General features: G+C 39.3%; 1 protein-coding gene across 3 annotated transcripts in view; it reads right to left on the reverse strand.

Annotated features, from left to right (window-relative positions):
- Window positions 1–1,774: 1,774 nt before the first annotated feature.
- Window positions 1,775–15,626, reverse strand: part of TECPR1 (tectonin beta-propeller repeat containing 1) — a 74,354-nt gene continuing 60,502 nt past the window's right edge. For 2 of the 3 annotated variants that reach the window (XM_075179675.1, XM_075179674.1), the window contains exons 18-26: window positions 14,232–14,311; window positions 13,178–13,240; window positions 11,818–11,874; window positions 9,947–10,121; window positions 8,655–8,790; window positions 7,107–7,199; window positions 6,695–6,801; window positions 3,265–3,384; window positions 1,775–2,015 (exon numbers count right to left, since the gene is read on the reverse strand). In XM_075179675.1, coding sequence (XP_075035776.1) covers window positions 1,857–2,015; window positions 3,265–3,384; window positions 6,695–6,801; window positions 7,107–7,199; window positions 8,655–8,790; window positions 9,947–10,121; window positions 11,818–11,874; window positions 13,178–13,240; window positions 14,232–14,311 — 990 coding nt within the window. In that variant the 3' untranslated portion in view covers window positions 1,775–1,856. The remainder of the gene's footprint in view (window positions 2,016–3,264; window positions 3,385–6,694; window positions 6,802–7,106; window positions 7,200–8,654; window positions 8,791–9,946; window positions 10,122–11,817; window positions 11,875–13,177; window positions 13,241–14,231; window positions 14,312–15,626) is intronic. The other variant, XM_075179676.1, reaches the window with a different exon arrangement.

Genomic DNA, 15,626 nt, shown 5'->3' on the forward strand with positions numbered 1-15,626 from the left:
GTGTAGTGTGTACCCAGCTTTAAATATCACTGCTTCTTATAGCAATGTGCAGTTTACAAAAGGTCCCTCCATACTAGAATTATAAATGTTAAAAACAATTAAATTATACCTGTAAACATGTAATCTGGCATTATAATCAGGTGACAGGTGAGACATGTTTATTAAGACACCAGTTCACAATAAAACAACATAACTAATAATAATTACAAATGATAAAAACAGTTATAATAATATGGATCTTACAGTGGATTAGGAACAAAACAGAGAGTGCTGGTTATGAGATAAACATCCCAGCGCTCTTCTTAACGCCATACTTTTGTCACTGCCATGTGACCTATGTCATGAGAATACCTGGATGCATTGGTTACGGAGCTAATGACAACACTGGGGCACATTCTGATGAATATGGCTCCAATTTTTTTCCCAACCTAGAGAATTATGTCTTTAATGTATTTATGTAATAACTACTTTATAAGCTGATCATCATTTCTCAGCATTGTGTTTAGGTAGAATATAATATACAGTATAACAGTCTGGTTCATTGTTCACTAATAGCTCTATAGACTTCAATGCCTAATTAAATACCCAACTAACTAAACCAGGCCTGTCCAACCTGCGGCCCTCCAGGTGTTGTGAAACTACAAGCCCCAGCATGCTTTGCCAGTAGACAACCTGTTGATAGCTGGAAGGGCATGCTGGGACTTGTAGTTTCACAACATCTGGAGGGCCGCAGGTTGGACAGGCCTGAACTAAACCATGTGCTCTATACACACAATGTGGCTGATGCAGAGTTGTCACAAAATGGGAATAAATGACATGAACAGCATAAGGGCCTGAGTTACAGAAACTCATCATCAGTAAGTATTTGCACATGCCCTGCAGCAGGTACAAATGATATGCCGCCTAACAAGTGTATATCCATGTTTCTGCAGGTCTGCACGCCTGTACTGTACTTGTCCTGCGTTTGCACCCCACTTCTCACCCCCATCCAGTTTGCATAGAAGCATGTGTGTTGGCCTAAATCTGCATCAGCAAAGCCATTTCATGCTGGGCATGTGTCCCATTCTGCATCAGCCCCAATATGAAATTGCTAGATTTTACCAATATATTTATCATGTGTATAATATCTTGTATGCCCATGTAGAAAGTGTTATGTAGAGGAGTGTCACAGAATGGGTTAAAGTGCTTTAAAGTTAGATGTAGAAACATTGGCTTAAAGGAACATTTTTTTTTTAAATATCATTTTGTTCAAGATATTTCCCAGTAAAGCCTTGCAGGTAAGCAATTGTATACTTTGGCCACTGGGGACGCTGTCTCCCTGTATTCGAAGGCTGATCATTCATTTGATAGCGGCCAAGGAAACAGACTGGCTGCTTCCACTCATTGTACAGGTACAAAGTGGGATTCTTAGGTGAAATAGTGCCCATATTATTTAATAAACATCTATAGAAAAATAAAGTAAAATTAAACCCTATAAATAAATAGGGTATATTTCCAATCAGTCTCCGCTCATTTTAATATTTCTAGCATGTAGTTCTTGGCATTACACCAGGAATGGATCATCATGCGTGTCACAGTTAGCACAATTACAGGGTTTAACGAGAGAATAATTTAAATACTCTGCAACTGATTGCATACATAAATAAGTCTAGAACATCTCCTTTATATTTTAGAGAAAAGCAAAGCTGTTAAATGAAACATGACAATTCACAGAATGCAACATATAAAACTAAAAACACCTATAGTATAGTATATATATATATAGTATAGTATATATATACTATATAATCAATTGACTTAGCCAGTATTTGCATGGTTAGGTGGTAACTAGGGAGTATGCCTCTTCATTCTAACAACTAACTGCACTGTGCGCTTAGATTTTCAGATTCAGTAGATGATGGCGGATTTTCCTTCTTGTCTTCTTTATGGGTGTCCAGGGACTGAGTGGAGTTTAGTTTAGGCTGCACGCTGCTACAACCTGCATTTCCTCTGACAGTCACATGTTCCCAGCCTCCCTGAAACAGACACACAGTGACATCATCAGTGTGTGCCCTGAGACATAACGTAATCATCAACACTGGCAGAGATGGCAGAAAGCGTATTTTGCTGGAACACAGAACGAGATGAATGCAGGGAAAGAAAACTCTCTCAGGTGACAATTGTTTTTGATTTTGATGAGACACTGTGAAGTGGGGACATGGTGGAGGGAGTTAGACTAGGAAACAGACACAGGTGGAAATGGGTTTTGATTAGGTGGTTAGGTGGAATGGCATTGGTTGCTGGTGTCATTGGTGCTGTTACTGATAGCAGCTGCTGGTCCAAGCTGCTTTTAACACAACAAATAGCATTAAAATCTGGATTTATCCCAGAGTACAAAGTGCCGCAGATGAATGGTAATAATCAGGTATCATTAGGTGTCACTTGGGACGCATCCCCATGATTTCCAAGGTATTAGAGGGGCGATTGTTTTTGCATTACGATTTGCATTTTAAAACCTAGGTGATTCTACACTCCCATACACAAGCCCAGCATTTCTGGCTTGATGTTTTAAGCGTGTGACTGTCGTGGGCTTGACACGTTTAGGGTTAAGGGGTAGGTATGAGTCTGGGAAGGATTCGTTGAAGAGAGAAAACTCTCCTGTGAGTATGGAGGACTGAGGAATGGAGGTGGAAAATGAAGGACTGTAAGAGAATATATGTTGAGGGGGGAGGCACTCTCTCTCTTCTAGGCCCAAATGCCTCTGTCCCTCTTTCCATCCAAAACTACACTCTTTTGGGTCTCGTGAATATATGTTTATGGATAAACCCCCTGCAGAATGTATAACAACACCCTGCCCTGTATATTGTAGACGTTCTAGCAGGGAGGTTTGTGGCCTGTGTAAGTAGTTGTGCTTTATGAATGTCACAGACATTTCTCTGTGTGTCTGTGAATGGAAATAAAACAGCACAACTTTGTAATAAAGATGTAAAAAGTGTCCCTGTTTGCGGTGATTGATGGTTTCTATGAAGAACTATCAAAATTGACCCTAGTCTCTGTGTGTGTGTGTGTGTGTGTGTGTGTGTGTGTGTGTGTGTGTGTGTGTGTGTGTTAGGGAATTTAGACTGTAAGCTCCAATGGGGCAGGGACTGATGTGAATGAGTTCTCTGAACAGTGCTACGGAATTAGTGGCGCTATATGGTGATGATGATGATTAAGAACAGGATTGTAATGCAGGAAAGGATGTAACGTGGAGACGAGAAGCAGCATTTCTGTAACCACACTCACCCCTATGCCGTAATCCCACGAATTTCCCTTCAGTGCCATTGGCTGAACCCCCAAGCGATGGCAGACGGTTCCGACGCTCAGACTATGGCTGCCCTGTACTTTGTCTGCAATCACCCAAATCTGAAAATGACAGAAGATAAAAACAGGACAGATTAGTTGGATAAACAACAATAGAATAAATGTTACTCTGAAAAGGAGATTTTTAGGAAACAACTCTCCCTCTGCCGACTAGCACAATGGCGGGATGCTCCGAGGTCCAGAGAAAGCAGATTACAGAGCATGAAGATTACAGGGTGTGGACGCAGGTTATTTTGCCTTGTTAGGTCCATTGTGCGTGTGCATTTCACATAGAAAAAAATTATAATGTTTTTAAATCTCAGACTTTTATCCAACGTCTCTTTCACAGGCACTAAGACCTGCTATACAAGCCACCAATTGGCTCTGGGAGTAACATGAGATTACTCAGACTAGTTAAAGTCTCCATGTATTGTGAGTAGTACGAGCAGAGATCACTTGTCACAAAACATGCACTAATAATGGTGTAATTTGCATATTAATGGAGTGGAAAGGGCAAGAAGCAAAGGTCATACTACAGATCAGGTGTCAGATCATTAGAAGAACCTCAGGAAATAAGGAGTCAACATAAATTCAATTATGGGGCTACTGCTGGTTCTTATATATGGAATATACCAACATGCTGGAACAGGGCAGATCTTCTGTAAAATAGTAACTAGAAGAAGCACATTTATATTCATTAATCGATATGTTCCCACCTTGTAAGAAAGAGTCAAATCTGAGTCATTGTTGGAGACAGCACATTTCAATCTACACATTACAGTAAATAAACACTGTCCGCTATGTAAGATCTCAAACACCCCTAGATAGAGCCTCTCAAGTGTATTATAATTATTATAAGCATCAACTAATACGCTACTGTTTAACAGAATGTACAAATCTAAATGAATTCATGTTCACAGTTGGTGTGACTTTGCATTTCAATAATATAAAGACACAATTTATGAAATTGACTTCTGATATTTGCTCTGTAATTGCGGTGAGATATCTTTTGATCTGGGAGACATCTATTGCACTGGGAGACATCTTTTGCACTAGGAGATATCTTTTGCACTAGGAGATATCCTCATACTGTGAGATATTTTTTTTCACTGAAAGCTCTAGTGAGTGGGACTCTCTCATATTCAGTATTTGCCTTCACGTTGTGTAGCTCGCATAATAAACGTATTCGCCGTTTCTGTGCTGCCTTTCGCACCATGATCTTTAGTTCCTTATGCTCGATAGACTATTTCTCCTGTAACCAACAGCACAGCAACCTATATTTGCTGATAATGAGAGCCCACGGCTAGATTCACAGGTTTCTATTAATTTTTGGACTGTTAAAGGGAGGCCCCATTTTTACACAAAATATGCCCTTATGGAGCAGTATAGACAATACGTTGCTCCATAAACAACACAAACTCGAATACATATTCTGTTTGCGCACTGTAATTTGCCTTTGTACGGCTCACAACCAAAACACAATAGTAGTTCTTTTGCTACTGCTATCTAGAGAATAAATTGTTCATCTGTAATAAATACCATTGTTAAGAAAAAGCTACAAAACTGTAACCCTCCCTCTTTGTCACACTACCTCTGGCTTTATTTATATTAGTTCCTGTAAAACTGAGCTCATGTGACCATTCAGAACCAATGTGCTGAAAGCTGGTCAGCCTGATGATGTCACAGGGTGTTTCTCAGGATCACAGTGAGCGTGCTCCCGCCAGTACATGGGATATTCACACTCACATTGATAGCCATGACAATTCATTGTTGTCTGTTTAATGCAGAGTGGTGTGTAGGTGACAATCTACTTAATCAAAGGCTAAGAATGCGAAAATGATGTCATTCAATATAGAGAACACATTTTACATGCGAAAATGTGCTTGAAGTCTGGAGCATTAAAACAAGCATTTGCTTTTTCTTAAATGGAGTGAAATAGGTTGTCATATTCAACACTTCATTTTTCTAAATATATTTAGAGATACTATTGAAAACTGGTGTGCAGGCAGCTATGCAGAAAGGTTCTGCAATCCATATCAACCAATCAGATATCTGTTTTTATAGTCTAAACCAGTGTTTGCTAACCCGTGACACTCCAGGTGCTTGTGAAACTACAAGTCCCAGCATGCTTTGCCAATATGTAGCAGCTTATTGCTGGAAGGGTATGCTGGGACGTGTAGTTTCACAACACCTGGAGTGTCATTGGCTAGCCAACACTGGTCTAAACTGTGCAATGCAATAACAACAACGGTAATATGTGCAGGTTGCTATGGGTTAAAGCACCTCTTCTGTACAGTTATATACGCACCAGTTTTCGGAAATGTCCCAGATTGCATTAAAGAATAGGCTGTTTAAAAGTAAAATGTTTTAAGATTTATTCAGCCACAATAGATCTCTACATAAATTATGTTACTAAGGAAATGGTCACGCAAGACCATAAAAATACTTATGAACTTGTCTCAGGATATTAATGTGTTCACAGCAACGTATCTGGAAAGTGGGTTATATATATTTAATAAGTGTAAAGCAGAAACCAATCAGCCAGTAGCTTTCATCATTCTACAGCAAGTTACACAGTAACAGTCATTTACGAGAGTACAAAACATGCAACACGATTGGTGCTTATGACTTTTGTGCCGTTTCCAAATGTACCTGTTTTTACATGGAAGAGAATAGATTTGTAGGCCAAGAAAGTGGTGTCTGTGGAGGGTGCTGAGTGCAGGATAGGTCTGTGACTGTGAGATCCAAGGGGTAAAGGAGGTGTACAAATGGGGTTTGCACAACTTATTCACAAAGGAACATGAGGTTTACAAATACTCAGGAGGCGCCAGTAATCCTGTATTTTCACTGAGACGCGTTATGTACGGAAAGCACTGTTCTATATGCATTTCGGCTAAAGTAATAAAAACAGCGAATGACACAAAAGTGACACATGTTATAAAGAAGTAAACAAAGATGAACTGAGCAGTATTTTAGGGGAAAAACAGAGAGTTTAAATGAAAAAAAGGGTGTGCTCTTAAACTGCTAGTTGGCTGGACTTTGATGTGACATTTTCAGTCTTTCCAATATGCGCATTTCCGGTCAGATCGGCAATCCTGCAGAAGTAGGTGCAGTTCCCAAAACCAAAATGTGTGCAAATAGTAAAGCTCAGCGAGCCCGCACGTTTTTCACTTTCATAACTGACCTAGAACTAGTAAACGTTTTGATTAGTTTCCGACTAAATAACCACACTCTCCCCATAGATGTATTATGTATTTATTTTATACAGTAATTGCAACTTCTCTGTTAAATATGGTCTGCACAGTAATGAGAACCACTGCATTGTAGTAAATTATAACCGATAACACGTTACAGCCACTCATACAGAACTTACCTGATCAAGGGGACCCACAGACACTTTGCGGATGTTGTTTGACACATGTTCCCAGCTGGATCCCTGAGGGTAGCTTGGTGTAGTGCCTTGCCGAAACCATAAATTACCTGAAAGGAAAACGAGAATATATATATATATATATATATATATATATATATATATATATATATATATATATATATATATATATATATATATATATATATATACACACACACGCCTTCACAATTTTGCAGTATTTTAAACAGGTTTAGATGTCTCTATTTTAAGCGACTTTTTTTTTTTCCACTGTCCACAAATTATAGTCAGAAATGGACATTTACAAAAATGTTTGATTATTTTCATGTTCAAACTTACATATATATACTGCTGTACAGGTAAGTTAAACACAAGGCTTTTGACCAGCACTTACTGTTTCCATCCACCGCTAATACGGATGTCTGTCCTACGGAGACCTGCTGCAGCTTCTGTTTCGGTGGAGAGGGAATGTGATACCAGCAATCACCTACACCGAAGCAAGAATGAAATACATAATATTAACGCAATCAACAAGCAGCTAGATTCACTATGTGCTAATCAAGTTCTCTGTGTTTTTGTCTAATCTACAGGGACAATATCATCAATTTATGTTACTATTGTAAAACATACAGCAGCATCTGAAACATGCACATTAGAAATGAAATGAGAACTACAATTTCTTGCAGAAGATGTTTTACGAGTCCATTGTTTGGCAACACAGGGTCTTGATGCCGAGCTTGAGTGGAGTTAACAAGTCGGCAACACATGCGAGTGTTCTGATGTGGTATCTCACTGGCTGTTGTTGTGGTCAGCAGATAGCAGACATATTGCCTACAGGATAGTGTGTGCCTGAAATAGGATCATTCTCCAGAGTGCGGGCTGTTTTGGTGCAACAAATATGCAAGGAATAACGAATAATTTAATGCAACTAATAATACATAAACTAATACATATACAGTGTTTTATGTTTATTTCTGTAACGACACAGAAACAAAACATTTTCACTGTGCACCGATGAATAAATGTACACTGCAGACCTTTTTCTCTATTGCAGTTTACAGAATAGGACAAGTCTATAGGTAACCCACTATTGAGTGAGCAGACTCTACTAGATACAGTTATGCTGGTCACACATTGACTGATCCAGCAACATGACCAGAGCATTCCTCAATATTCAATTGGGCCACACATATAGGTAGAGGTGTTGGACGAGATCCAACCAGCTGGCTTTACACTACATAGCACCACCTGTAATCTTTCCAAATAGGATTATCATTGTACTTTCTAGAGGGGTCAATGTTTGGATTCATCTAGATAAGTAAATTGGTACAAACACTGACTACTGGAAACAAAGCATTTGTCCCAAGCTATTTTTACATTAAGATTATCAGTTTCAAAGTGTTGCTTGAATATCCCAGATTAATTGTTTGCCACTGACATAGATACATATTTACCTTTCTATTAAGGCTGGTAGAAGGTCACCTCTGATATGGGGCTGCTATTTACCTACCATTCATAGCGCGCAGTACCTGCTCTGTCACGTGCCTGTCAAAACAGCCCCAGGCCATCCCCAATAGGAAGCAGAAAACAATGTTCTTGTGTACCTGACATTTACTCTTAATGTGCACTATGTTAAAAAAAAAAATGTTTGATTGCAGTGATACAAAGATGGTTTATTCTTCTTCGATGTGCCTCTTTATGTAGCTTTGTTTTCTGCTGCCTTTTGTGTACCTGTGTACTTTTATAGGTTACATGTAGTGTCCTCTTTGTCAGCGTCTCCTCTGTCTGGGTGCCTGTCCTTGTGCCATGTGTCTATCCTCCGTCTACAGGTACTTATCTCTTGTGCTTAAATGTCTAGGTATGAGACTTGTACAATGATGAGCAACCCATGATCAATACAATTAAATCAATAAACAAATTCCAGCACACTCGGAGCATATACCTGCTGGTTGACTGGAGGACACTGAACCCCGATAGAAAGCAGATCCGTCCCGTGCTATAGCCCACACTTGGAGGCATCCTCCTACTGACACAGAAACGAATGGCTGGTCTGTTCCGACATGGAGCCAAGAGGAACCCTACAAGACATGTAAACAATAAAACACATAAATGGACTAAGAGAGGCCTAGGTAGAGAAGACCCATAAGGAGAAAACTTTTTCTGAACATCTCAAGATATCTATGTGACCGTATAATACAAAACCCATTACATTTTCCATGTCTGCTACAGCAAGTAAGACTTTGGTTCAACCAATGAGCTTTACAATGACAGCAATGCTGATATACACTGTTTTCCTATAGAACGTGACCATACCAAAAATTATGTATGAATATCTGACTCTAAAATATAACATAGAGCATTCTAAAATCAATGGGGAGGTGACATGATTTTTAGCATAAAGTAAAAGCGATAGTATCAAAGGTTACAAAATAAGCAAACAATAAAGTACCGGATAAAATAATGAAGGATAGACTTAGGTATAGAGTGCAGAGTTCATTCAGCAACTTTTGCTTCTACAGAAACGCAGCAAACCGACTGCAGTCAATGGGCAGGATTAAATCCACCACAAAATTAAATAAATAGGGAATGCAACTGTGTAGTACTGTTATTAACACTGAGTTCAATATAAACTGACTTCAACACCAAACCACCTAAACTCGCATGTGGATACATTCAAGATAGGTTGTAAACTAAGGTAATTTCTAATGTGTTGTTGTGGTCATAGGTAGTGTTACGGTCTATATCAGTAACAAGAGCAGTAGTGTGAAGAGGAATACTCTAGCGCAGGACCTACCCACATTGAGAATATCTACAGGGGTTTTTCGGTAACACGCTGCAGCACAAGCATACCTTTAAATTGGAGCCAAGACGCCAATCAAAACAGAGGAGGGGAAGGGCCAACTGGTACCAGCTAATCAGAAAGAAGTAGGGGAGTGACTATGCAAAATTGCCCCCCCCCTCCCCTAAAAATAAAGTCTAGATTCGCCACTGATGTAAAGCACAGTCTGAGAGCGTTGCACACTAGTTTGAACTCATCTATGTAGAAAAGTAAATACAATTTCAAACCCTGTATGTTTTGTAAAATGATGGGGACTTTAAATATACATTTGTGAATGAGGCGAGAAGCATGAACACACATTTTAAGTTCAGGAGACCCCTGTCAGGTCTAACCATCCCTATGAATAAAAACTTCATCAATGTAAGGAGAACACAGCCATTGCGCACTGATCTTACAGCTGGAGTCTGCTTAGTGACATCCAGTCGGCACAGGACATCTCCTTTGTTGCTGATGGCCCAGACAGCTATGGAGTCATCGTTCTGGCTCCTTCTTCCTGGAGATATGGACACATCCAGCAAAGAGATTGGAGGGACTTCCAGCCACGGTCCAATTGTCACTATTCTGCATTTTCTACAAAGGAAACAGGTTTCAGTGAAACGCATAAAGGCAAAGCTACAGTTCTAACACAGTAGTTCCCAACCTTTAGATATTGTGATACACCTTCATGACACACCAAACATTACATATTGTAATAACGGAAAACCACAATCAAGGCTGATTATTAGTACACTTATACAATCAAGTCAGGAATCGCTGAATCTTTTCATTTCTAATTAAATATATTTCAAATATTCTGCCAGATTTGTATGTGGCCGAGTGTGTAGGATTTTGGCCTTTTGTATGTTTTATCTAGAAATAAGGCTCGGTACACACTGGAGGCTTTTCAGCCAATTATCAGGCCAATCACCCGATAAACTACCGCTTGACCACATATCGCGTTAGTGTGTATACTTACATGACAAACGACAGTCATTTCAAAGTGTCGATTGTCGTTTCATTTGGTTGGATATACTGTTTTAATAATCTTGTTCCAATCATGCAGTGTGTATGCACTCACCATCACGATCTCCATAGAGTTTACAGTCATGGGGCTAGATTTACTAAGCTGCGGGTTTGAAAAAGTGGGGATGTTGCCTATAGCAACCAATCAGATTCTAGCTTTCATTTATTTAGTGCTTTCTACAAAATGAAAGCTAGAATCTGATTGGTTGCTATAGGCAACATCCCCACTTTTTCAAACCCGCAGCTTAGTAAATCTAGCCCATGGTCTTTTCAGCTGATGCCGGTGACTAAATGTAGAGGGTGCTGTAGATGGAATAATTAATATGTTCTGAGACTGAATATTTTGCTTCAGAGTCACAGAAGCTAACAAACTTCGTTATGACATGTGGATAGCTAGTGTGACTGGAATGAATGAATGTATATTGTGCTGTCATTCTCTAAACCACTAATGGACCAGATGAAGAGCACAGATCTGAAGGTAAATAGTGTGTAGTGTGTATGAATGAATCATCCGACTGGTCGGACCATCGGTCGTAGGTACAATCGTTGTAGATAACAGATTGGTTGGAAAATTCTCAAGTGTGTACCTAGCCTAAGTAGAGAAGAACATACAAAAGAACAATTGGTTACAGAGGGCCTGTTCCAAAATCCAAAAATAGTCAGTATGGGGTTTTTACATGATGTCTGACATAATGCACCTACCCTCTAATGATGAGAGGAGTAGGTGAGTTTCAGTTTCAAACAAAGATAATACATACAGTATTTCGGATTAGCTCTACTGGAGACTGCTTTGGAATGGGTGGGATAGCTTTTGCCTTTTTAGATTAGGATTTGAAATAGTGCCCAAGAGAGCAAGCTTACGCAACCTGTGTCTGCTTGTACGAGTACATTACTCCCAACATGCTCAGCAAGCTGGTGCCAGTCACAAGCTAGCCATACATAAGCCAATCTTACAGGTTGTCCCGGGCAACAGGATCAATGTTCAATTTGGGCTATACATGCTGCGATATTGGACCGCAGGATGTGTGGGTAAGATTAGCCTGTTTATTTTATATTTTCGGCAAAAATATTTTATTTAGACTTTAGTTTAGTTCAGGAAATTCACAAAGCGATCAGCACTGTGACCTAGCATGCATCGTCATATACCACAAGTCCAAAGTATCAGTAGTAAAATTTGATCACTCTTAATATATTGATAATGAGAGACAAGAGACATATATCAAGTCTCTCCTGTCCTAATATGGCCTGGTGATGTCATATTTACCTTGCCCATCGTCTTCGTCTGACAAAATCTTTAATGGTCTTGTAGCCATGATAAGACCTGTACAGAGATGTATACAGAACATGTATTTATAAGATGACCTCTCCAGTATATCCCACATGCTATAATGTGTTTCATGCAGACCAGGCTCATTGTTTCTTTAATCTCCTCTATGCCAATTTCAACAAACGCCCTGTTCTCTCAAATAACATTTAGTTCTTAGAAGCAGACTTCAGGTTAACCTCTTTGTTTCTAGCAGGGAATACAATGCACTGCAGGCCTTAGTTTTATATGACTATTTCTAGACCAACAGGTTAATCTCTTATCTGCTAATTTATTACACTGTGGTTTCTAGTTATTGATTCTTATTTTTTCTTCCCCAAATCTTTCAAAAAAATCTTCAAGACTGGTTTACAGAATTGCTTTAAAGGTGAATTCATTCTGAAATGACATTCTTTCTACAATGACATTCTTTCTGGATGATACAACATTCAAGGGACATCAATGCTGTCGCAGTTCTGCATTAGGGCCGTTCAAAGCCAGAGCTGCAATCTTTCTCCTCTCAGCATCTGGATAGAAATGCTACAGAACACCGGAAGCATTTGCACATGGACACAGCTATTTTCAGTCCGCCTTCATGAGAAGATAACCTATCAATTTACCAGGAACCAATCCCGGGAGGGATGCAATAATTATTGGTCCAACCTACAAAATAGGTGTCTACAGTGAGAGTAAATGACAGGTGGACTTAGAGACCTGACACCACAAGCAATGATTCTCTAAAGCCTTCTCTGCACCTCTTTCCATCAATTATCAAAACATAAATTAAAACCAGGAATTCAGCTGCTGCTGGTTACTGTCAAAATCACCACTTATATTAACATTAGCTTCTATATAGTAAAGTAGATGGAATCCATTAACGCTTAGGAGTTATTTGAAGCTTCACTGATCCCATTGCATATAGGCACATGTTTATTACTAGTGAGGCAATCACTGTTTCACTATAGACACATAACATCTGTAATGGAAAGTATTTACACGGCTATATGACTATATTAATTCATCTAAACTCTGCCATGTTTAGCGGTGGAACTATTTTAATGTATGATGCCAACCTTGAAAATGGCAAATTAATAAACATACTGTAAATAAATGATCATGTTTGCCCATCAGAGCTAGAGAATCATATACACATAATGACAGCAATCATCATAAGCTATTGGCTGGTTAGTAGACATACAGTGATTATATTACTGCTGACATCGATTTGTTTCTTGACGGACAGTGGAGCGTCATGTTAGGAGCGGAACGAGTTTAGTACACAGCGGCCAAGTGGCTTATTCTCATCTTCAGGACATTTTACCTCTTGCTCCATAGGAAACCCCCAAAGGGCCTAAATAACTGCAATAGGTTCTTCCTTTTATTGCTGTAGATGTATGAACAAAAAGTTGATATAATTCTGAACATATTATAGTTGTCGTTTATTTTCAAGGCGCCACAGTCTTCCACAGTGCCGGACAGTAGAGAAACAGGCCATATATAAAAGACGCATAAGATAGATAAATATATACAGACCTGAAAACAAAGGGTAAGCTGCCCAGGAGAGAGTTTAAAACATAGAGGTATTTAAATAAATAATGGTGGCCATAGCTTAATTCAGCAAATATTGGCTGTGTTGTTTTCAAAACTTTATTTAAAACTGAATACTTTTCTATTCTGGAACTTAAGGGTAACACATAGGTTTGTCAGGGATTCGACAACCCAAGGTATGTTTATTATCATTGGCTGATGTAACGATCATCACTATATGCTGACTCTTTCTGTGTGAACTTCTAAGGTGCTTGTGGATTCGTCTACTTATTCTCATTTGCATAGAATGCAACAAGGCATTAGCCAGGAATAAGAGAGAATAATTAGGCATTTCGGGAACAAATATCAAGCCCAATTTATAGGTAGTTGCTCAAGTATTACTAGTACAATAAATTGATTTGTTGTGAGAAGTCCGCTTTAAAGTGCATCCATCATCTACACACGGTGGAAGGAACAATTTTCTGGACTCAATCAATAACCATGAGAATTTAGCCTATCAATTTCACTAGGAACCAGTGACATCACTGAGGCACGAGACACTTCATGACCAAATAACCTTTTTGAGCTATTACCTTGAACCTGGAATTATTTGTTTGAGTAAACTAAAGGCAGATATTGTTAGAGAAACTACAGTATTCCGTCAACTCGTCAACCACAATAATTTTGCGGAATATGTTTTGAAGAAGCTTTAGTGTTGAGTAAATGTGTACTAATATTAATTCTTACATATTAGCCTATTTGTGCATCTCCTTGACAATATTTAATTCACAGCATAAAATATCCATTACTGTGTAATTTATGCAGAAACTGGGAGCGGACTTACTCACCCTGGGAAGTCTGCTGCGTACTGCCATCCTTCTCGATCAGTTTCACCAGGAACTTTGAAGTCTACATACCATTCGGAGGCCTGCAAAGAATGGAAATGGATAAGACAGCTGCATTTGTCACGTGCAATGTTAAATCATCATGTTCAAGAGCACAAAAATTGTTTTATGCACAAGATACAGCACTACAAGCACTGCAAAAAGCATAAATGTGCTGTAATCAGTAGCAAAGAAACAAGATAAGATGCCAATTTCCAGTTCCAACGATGAGAGCAAATGTCTGATTGGTTGCTAAAGATTACTGAACCGCAAAAAATTATAAAAGCATATGTCTGATAAGTTGCTGTTGGTTACAGCACACAGGAGATAGGTATTACTAAATAAGTTTACTTTTTGGAGCACCAGATATGTTTGGGAATGGAACTGTACATCATTTGCAAACAGACCATGGAGTCTACTAGCTATCTCTGATCTTGAAACGTTATAGAGGAACTCCACTTGGATTAAATATTTACACAATAACCCCTCCCCCACAACAATTAGTATAAATGTGGGGTTTTCATGCCCCAGATCCTGGCAGTTCTGGAGACATCAATGTTGGTTGCTGCTTATTGCTGGTTATCAATTCAGTTATGTTGACAATCTTTCAGCTCATAGTTTCTTCTCCTGGTTGTGACAATGGGCTGTTCCTCTGAGTCTATGAGTTGGGGGTGAGGGATTATGTACAAATAATAAGTATAGGTGGAGTACACCTTTACCTGCAGCTTAGATTTAAAAAATAAATAAATTGGTGGAGCTCCGGAACATAATAGTAGACACCAGTAGTTGTCCAACCCTAGATTCCTCCCTCTGGTCTTCAGCACGGACCTGCTACTGAAAAGACTGGCAGTAATTTAATCACCGCAGTCACATCAAGTTTCAGTTATTGGGCAACTGAGCGCATCACTTCCTGAACCCCCTGCTTACTAATTCCTATGCATTGTACGTAGAAAGATTAATGTTGTTGCAGTCTTCAACCAACAGAGAGGGTGGCCGGCCAGTGGAGAGACGTGAGGTTTAGATGTCCTGAGATAAGTAGGTGTTGGACCCCAGGCTGATGTGTGCAGCAGGCTGTGTGCTTTGTCTAACTAAGCGCTTTACTGAATTTAAGTCATATAGTTAAAATAGACTGCACTAAGCCCTTGCAGTTACTGTACAGTAAGTCTGTCATCTATCCCCAAAATGTGGTAAGTGAAGCTCCTAGGTCCCGGAACCCTGTTGTAAATGTCCCAGTTGTTGTTGCTGCTCCTCCAACATAAACATCTCATTAGCTCAAGAGGTAGAGTCTCAACAACCGCTCAGCGTGTCTTAAACACAGAGAAGAGTGTGGAGTGCAGCGGAGTCCAATAGAGCCATTGG

Source organism: Mixophyes fleayi, chromosome 7 (assembly GCF_038048845.1).
Source record: "Mixophyes fleayi isolate aMixFle1 chromosome 7, aMixFle1.hap1, whole genome shotgun sequence".
Taxonomy (NCBI): Eukaryota; Metazoa; Chordata; class Amphibia; order Anura; family Limnodynastidae; genus Mixophyes; species Mixophyes fleayi.